Source organism: Henckelia pumila, chromosome 4 (assembly GCF_033568475.1).
Source record: "Henckelia pumila isolate YLH828 chromosome 4, ASM3356847v2, whole genome shotgun sequence".
Lineage (NCBI taxonomy): Eukaryota > Viridiplantae > Streptophyta > Magnoliopsida > Lamiales > Gesneriaceae > Henckelia > Henckelia pumila.
The window spans coordinates 193,055,059-193,063,251 of record NC_133123.1 but is presented as its reverse complement, the minus strand read 5'-3'; the positions used below and the strand labels follow the sequence as shown (position 1 = coordinate 193,063,251).

At 38.3% G+C, this 8,193-nt stretch overlaps 1 protein-coding gene across 1 annotated transcript; it reads right to left on the bottom strand.

Moving 5' to 3' along the window:
- Nucleotides 1-6,652: 6,652 nt before the first annotated feature.
- On the bottom strand, nt 6,653-7,273 carry LOC140862510 (uncharacterized). The gene has a single exon (XM_073265539.1). It carries the CDS (start codon nt 7,271-7,273, stop codon nt 6,653-6,655), a length of 621 nt encoding a protein of 206 aa, XP_073121640.1.
- Between the last annotated feature and the right edge of the window lie 920 nt (nt 7,274-8,193).

Below are 8,193 nucleotides of genomic sequence, written 5' to 3'. Positions count from 1 at the left end.
CTTGTTTTAAGGACTTTACCAAAGAAGGATGAAACGGTTTTGTTCATCTAGTAGCGCAAGTCAGAATTCAGTAAGGAATTATTATTATCCGTGGCAGGATAATCAATATTCTTATTTTCAGGTGTTATCTCAAATTATGAGATAGATGTCATTATATTAGTACTAAGTATTGTACTAATCAACTTGTGGTTCAACATAATAAATATTAATATTTCCAAGAAAAAAACCTGAAGGGTTCAAGAAATCATAAATTTTGGACAACGACGTTGTCGCATGTGTTATGACAAGTGTAAGTCATTAGTATGAGAATCCTTTCGGTATACAAGGACTTGTGTACTCAGTTCAAGTGGAAAGGTATAAAGCGCCTTGTTTATCAGTATGTTTCCTAAGTATTGGGTGTATCAACAGATCTAGATTGAACATCGACAAATTGAAAGTTTGTATCATAAGTTACCGATTCCTGAGTAGAAATGGAAATTCTCACGATGGAATTTGTGACCCATTTGCTAGCATTCTCGAGAAATTATGATACTATCAGGGTTGTGATGTATCGACTCACCGAGATAGCGCATTTCAATTTGTGTAATCGAGACTTCACTTGTGACAGTAATGATAGATTACACATTCAGGAAATTGCAAATTTTTCATGGATTATCAGTAATCATTATCAAGGAAAGAGATTGTAGATGTGTTTCTAGGTTCTGGGGGAGTTTTCAACATTGTAAGGGTACTACTCTTGGCTTGAGTACTGCTTATCATCTGGAGACTGGTGATCAGTCAGAGCGCACGATCCATTCTCTTGGAGATATAGTATAGATTAGCATTGCCGTTGAATATGTCTAGTATCCACGACGTGTTCCATGTGTCACTGTAATGATGATTTATGGTAGATGAGTCTTATATCTTGCAATCATCTAAGGTACAGTGGATATAGATTTGACATTTGTGGAGATACCATGTTGTTACTGGTAATTATTTGAATTACAGTAAAATCTTGTAAAATGATATAAGAGAATAAAGAACTTCTTGTGCTTATTCAAGTCTGTATCGGTACTTAAGATTTATTTCGAGGACGAAATTATCTTAAGTGGGGGAGAATGTAGTATCCCGGTTCCATTTTACAAGATTAAGTTACTAATCATGTTTATATTTAATAAAACAAGATTAAGGAATTTTAATCTGATCACACGAGCCAAGGATTTGGAGGCACGATCGGAGTTTGGAGGAGGGTGAGATCGAACGATCCGATCTAGGGATCGGACGGTCCGAACTCTCCCAGGACAAATGTCAAAAAGAATTCTACAGGTGTATCAGACGTAAGAGATCGGGCGATCCAAAGAGGGATCGGACCGTCCGAACTTGCATGCATGCGACGTGGTGATCATGCAAAGATCGAACCTTCCAAACCGGGGATTGGACCGTCCGATCGATGCATATAAATAGGGGTCCGAGGACTCATTTTCATTGCTAATTCCTCACCTCTCCTTGGCCCATGAAGCTCGATTCTAATAGCTTTTGGGTACTCTTTCTTTAAGAGTTGGAGTAGGCAGTAGTTGTTAGATAATGTACAATGTCCATAGTAGCGGCCAGGCGGCGGAGCTTTGGCAAGGAGTCTAGGGGTCGTAGCGAGGCTGTGCCCAGGATCTAGAGCATGCGACATCAGCGGGCTGACGATGAACGAAGGTATGGCTCTGGTTCCCTATAGTAAATAAGGAGTAGGCTATAGTTTAATTAAGGCTTTTAGAGCATGATAAGTGATGTTTGGAATGCTAGATAATACATGGTATTTATGTATTGTAGATTTACATGGTAGGCTTGGACCTAGAGGGGAGCTTCTAGGATCTGCCTTAGTAAGGTACGAAAGTATTATTCGAGATATCCAGCTTGAATATGCATGTATTATGTGTTTGCATGGATTATGTGATTGCATATTTTATATGTATTTATATACAATATTTCATGATTGTATGTTGCATACATGAGCATATTGATTCACCCTACGAGTTTGTGGATGGTTGGATACGTAAGTCTTGTGTCAGGTCACAGCGATGGTTGGACACTTGTACTAGTATCAGGTTACCATTATCCATTGGGTATATGAGCCACCTCCTGAGGCGACGGCACAGCGTGCTATATATCCTGGGCCCGGTCTATGAGCTAGTTTCTTGACCTGAGTGTCTTGGTACCCAGTTCATTTGCATTCATGCACATATAATAGTGTATACTCATACTCTCGTACTGAGCATGTTAGACTCACTTCCGGCTGTTTTCTGTTATGTGGACTCCTCATTCAATGGGGCAGATGCACGTTGTTTCTCCTGAGGTTAGGGAGATTAGGTGGTGACAATGCTGGATGGCAGGGTTGATCACTAGGCTTTACTCTCTGGTATTGGTTTATTTTAAAGTTCCGCATTTACTCTGATTAAGGTTATTTAATGTGTAATTGCATGCTTAAGTCTCTGATTAGTAGATGATCACGGTGCAGGTCACTATATTTATGGTATCAGAGCATGCAATAAGATTCTTTGGAACATAGTATTGATTTTGGGTTATCCTTTGCAGGATTGCGAGTTGGATTCAATAGCAGTATCAGGAATTGGAATAGCAGGATACCTAGGCTTTTTCAAGATCGTCATTGCCATGGTTGGCAGAATAATTTTGTATTATGTGGATCCCAGCAGGATGTAGCTAGAAGAGAAGATCTAGTTTTCAATGCTAGGCACTTCTCAGGGTTGAATGGAATGTGTGACACGTAGTCATACATTCAGCTTCGACCAAGGAAGCCACCCTGGAAGACTCTTCACTAGTAGTTGGAGAGATAGTCAGAAAAATCTTGTCTCATCTACCAGATAAGAAACTCAATAATATTGGAATGATCTGGTAGATTAGCAAGATTTAATCTCTTAGATCTTGTGAGGAATAAGGCCTGCTGACATGATGCTTTAGAGTGTGGCAGACAGAAAACCTCATGCTCAAGATCAGTAGACGGAAAGAAATATTTCCGCAGAATTTAACTATTGTATTAAGTTTTGTTGTAAACAGTATTTCAGTTGTAATCAGATGTATTGAAAATTTTAGTATTTGATGTACTTAGTTATTGTTGTATTGTACATCTTTCAGTGTAATCTTTTGAATAAGTTATGTATTACATTTTAGGTTGAGCGTGTTAGGCTCACTTCCGGTTGTTTTCTGTTATCTGGACACCCGATTCAATGGGGCAGATGCAGGTTGTTTCTCCTGAGGTCAGGGAGATTAGGTGGTGACCTAGGCTGGATGGCACGGTTGACCACTAGGCTTTACTCTCTGGTATTGGCTTATTTTAAAGTTCTGCATTTACTCTAATTAAGATTATTTAATGTTAAATTGCATGCTTAAGTCTTTGATTAGTAGGTGATCACGGTGTTGGTCACTACAATATATCCCAAGAACTTTCCAGCTCGGGCTCCGAAATTTAATTTGTTAGGATTCAAATTCAACTGCTAGTCCCTCAGGGTTTGAAAGGTTTGATTCAGGTCGGGGATGAACTGGTCGGCAGTCCTGGTTTAGATCAAAATATCATCCATGTATACTTCAATGTTCTTCCCGATTTGCTGCTTGAACACTTTATCCATTAACCTTTGGTAGGTAGCCCCAGCATTTTTTAGTCTGAATCGAATTACCACGTAACAATAAGTCCAAGTTGAAGTGACAAAACTTACCTTGTCCCGATCTTCCTTGGCTAAGGGGATTTGGTGATATCCCTGGTAAGCATCTAGGAAGGATAATAGCTCATGCCCAGCCGTTGAATTAACAAGTTGATCGATTCGGGGTAAAAGATAACAATCCTTAGGACATGCCTTATTTAAATCCCAAAAATCCACACATGCGTCATTTTTCCGAGGACTTTGGAACCAGAACTATGTTAGATAACCAGGTCGGGAAGTAATTTCCTCAATATGCCCGGTCTTCAATAGCTATGGGAGCCCGGGTGCAACATACAAAACGACAACGCAAAATTGATTCGAAATTTTTTTATATATAAAGTAACTCTTAAGTATGTATAAAAGGCCTTAAAATATCATAGACATGAATTTAGGACCTCAAATACGAAACTTGGAAAAATTAATTTGAAGTTCAGGCTCTGGAGCGCTTCAAAACAGGCGCTGTGGCGCTAGACCTTCGAATTACGGGCACTGGAGCTCTGAAAATAGGTGCTGGGGCGCTAGGCCCTTAAGCTGCTACGCTGAAATACTGCAGTTACAATGCATTTGTGCTAATGTTTTGACCTCTGACATGCAGAATTTGAACAATTGGTAAACATGAAAGTTGTATATCTTTGTCTTGGATTTCCAATGCAACTAACCTCACCTTAACTGAAATTTTAAGTGAAAAGTTATGCTCATTCTACCAAGATGTGTCGATGTAAAACTTTACAAAACAACCGATACACTTCGAGGTGATTTTGGCCAAACTTTCAAAAGGAAACCCGAAATGAATCAAACTCGATACATGGTCAATTCTTACATTCAAAATAAGCTTAAACACCACAAACAATACTAGTATATTACCATGCTCGATGATAAAAAAAAAAGTGCTTGAAAATGCAACTCTTATGCATATCAAGTTCGACTCCATAAAACTCGCTAAACCCTAAACATCACTTCTATACTCGAACCCAAGCTCTCATGGCCTCTTATTACTCGGCCCTGGCTCACTTGTTGCAATGCACACACACAAGACAAAGCAACAGTCGGATAAACCAGTGAGTACTAAACCCAGTATGAACAACGGAAGCAATATAAATCAAATATAACAATTATAATTCATTTCAAAGTATATCATGATTTCATGAAATGCATGCTCAATAAAATGTTGGCTTCCAAATGATGGATATCAAATCATCTAGGTTCATATCCAACCTCGGTATCGAGTTATAAATTCAATCTCGGCAATGGGATCCCGAAACGAGGAAAAGATAACCTCATCATCACCACCTACTCTACCAATCGGGGTGGCATGTTGGGTTTCTTAACCCAGGACTTTGGCACCACTATATAGATTATGCTGGCGTACAGGAAGCCTATGCCAACCTGACCCACTCGTATATAAGCCCAAAACTTCCTCTTGCTACCTGTTTGCTCAAACTGAAATAATCAGGCTCAATATGTATGAGATGATGCAATATGTATAATCAAAAATAGTTTTCTCTCGCTATTTCAAAGACTTGCTTGCTACTGCTCATTTAAAAAAATCATCTCATAACATGCAATATATTCGATTCAAAATAGCATGGAATAGATATTAAAATTAAGAGCCATCAAGTAGTTCAAGTTATTCATTCAAACACTTGAATCGAATAAAATCAGACAATGGCACATAAACAAATAAAGTGTGTGATTTAGGGGCTCGAGAATCAAACTCGTCTCGAATGCTCAATCCACAACAATTACTCGCTTGCTCATACTTTCACTTTTCGATTTGAAATGGTTTAAATCTTGCAACTCTACAAAATATCATAAAAAGTTCATATCACATACCCTTTGATATTCATATCGGTACAACATTGACATTTCAAAGTAAAATCGATCCAAACCTCGATCGAACTCCCAAACGACTCGAATTCTTGTAACTCGAATTTGATGTACTTCAATCCAACACTTAAATGTATATTATAATACATCAATACCATATTCAAACTCATTCCCAAATCAACTCAATACGATATCAACTCCAAAAGCTCGAATTTCCATTTCAAAATCGAACCGGCGGCACAACGGTTCAAAACTTGTATTTCCATAAATATCAACACCATTTATGCATCATTATAAACCCACAATATCATCATCAATTCATCCCCAAAATTTCGAAAATCACAGCCCCTAAACAGTAGCATTTTCAAAAATTCTTCAAAAATTGAAAAACATATTCAAACGATAGTATTTTTACAAATCGTCTTAGATATACCATCTCTATCAACTCAAGAACATGTTTATACAACTAAATCTCAAATCCAACATCATCCCAAAATAAGAACTTGGTAGAATTTAATAAAACTTACGTAGAAACGTAGCTCTCATCGCGAGGATTCCGAAACTGTAATTATTTTTGAAATCTATTGGTCGGATGGTGTCGGATCGGAGCTTGAAGCGGCACGTTAATGGCTTCTCTTCTTTCTCTCGGTAGGTGATGAATGAAGGAGACAATACATACACATGCATATATCCACTAATAATTGATGCAATTATTAAATATCCCATATTTTTCAATTTAGTTCCTGAAACATTCAAATTTTCAATTTAGTCCCTGCTCAAGTTTCAAACTTTCAATTCAGTCTCTAAATTTCTGAAACTCGGAATTTAAATCCAAAATTTTATAAATTTTCAAATTAAATATTTTTGGAGCATTACAATAGCTCTTCCACATGCTCTTGAATTATTGCATTTTTTTCCTGTCCGAAGTCGCGTTTCTTTTTAATGATAGGACGACAATCCTTTAGAACATTTAACTTATGCTCCATTGTTTCCCTCCGTACTCCCGTGAGGTCCAAAACCGACCATGCGAATACATCATTATTTTCTAGTAGACATTTGGTCAACTGTTCTTTTAACGATACTTCAAGGGTCCAAGCGATCTTTACATATCCAGACGAAGGAGCAATAATGATTTCTTCAACTTAATCCCCGGTGGTGATAGAGGTGTCTTCTTCCACTAAATTCACTTGCTCTCGTCCAGCTAGTCCAGGTCGGTCTACGCTTCCAGTACTGGCAACCTTTTGCTCTATATGAACTTCCTCCACATAACACCTGCGAGAAATAACTTGATAACCTTTTACTTCGCCGACCTTACTGCCTACTAGGAAATTTATTTTTTGATGTAAGGCCGAAGCCACGGCCATGAAATAGGTCATAGCCGGTCTCCCCAATATGGCATTGTAGGTTGATGGGGCATCTACGACAATGAAACTCACAATCCGGGTCTTTCGTGTATTATTTTTTCCCAAGGTTAGTGGTAAATGGATCAGTCCGATAGGTCGGATGGCATGACGTGTGAAACCAAATAGTGAGGTTATCACTGGTTCCATCATGTATTGTCCCAATTCCATCTGATTTATTGTTTCTTGAAAAAATACATTGACAAAGCTTCCCAAATCCACAAAAATTCGGGCAACATCATAGTTTGCGACCATGGCCCTTATAACCAACGCATCATTATGATTATTGGGAACCCCCTTTAAATCATCCGATCCAAAGGAGAGAGTCAGGTCGATATGATCGATTTGATTACCAATCTCCATTTTTACCAATTTCCTGCTACTAGTATTCTTGGCTCTATTGGAATCTCCATCAGTTGGCCCTCCCGAGATCATGTTAATAACTCCTCTTGCAGGCGGGGCTGGTCTTGAAAGAGTGGGTGCCCGGTGAGCCAACTTGTGGCTAAGGGCTTTGATGACTCTTTGTATAAACAATCTTTTGTTTAATATAATTTACACTTTTATTTATGGCAATGACTTTATCTTTCTTCATATTGTTATATTGTGATATACTATTATTGTTTTGATAAAGACCTTGAATATACTATAGTGTATGTAAGATGTGGTAGTACATGAGGATGTCTATCATAAAACACATCTTATAGTCACTGTATATTCTAAACTGTTCCTAGTCGATTGAGCCGTCCGTTAATAAGGATAAGGATCGCTCGAGATTGAGACTAGCATTTGCGATGCAGAGTACCACGTTTCATTGGTAAGGAACATAGAGATGTTCGAAGCATGCAAATGGATATTCATACGACGAATGATCGAACTACCCTATCCGGACTTTCCAAGTGGTTATCACTTATCGAGTGGATAAAGTCCGCGGTTTTGGTTGTACATCATTAGTCCTTACTACTTGAAACATCATTGAGACTCTATATGCTAGTACTGTGCTTTGACTCGTTTACCGACTCTATTGGGGTCATCAGGTGTCGGGATTGGGTACAGTTACAACACATATAGGAGTCGATGCTTTGTTGTCAAGGATTCACCACATACTTGCGAGTGTGGATATCCTATGCGATCTGAGGAGATATTAGTGTGACGAATCTCTGGCCAGAGTATATGATGTGTTTTAAGAAATGGTTTCTTAGTAGCACATGCGATGTCACTATTTGATCTTCAAGATATATTGCATAGTTATCGAATCTCGAACGACTCTCTATTTACCAATGGTT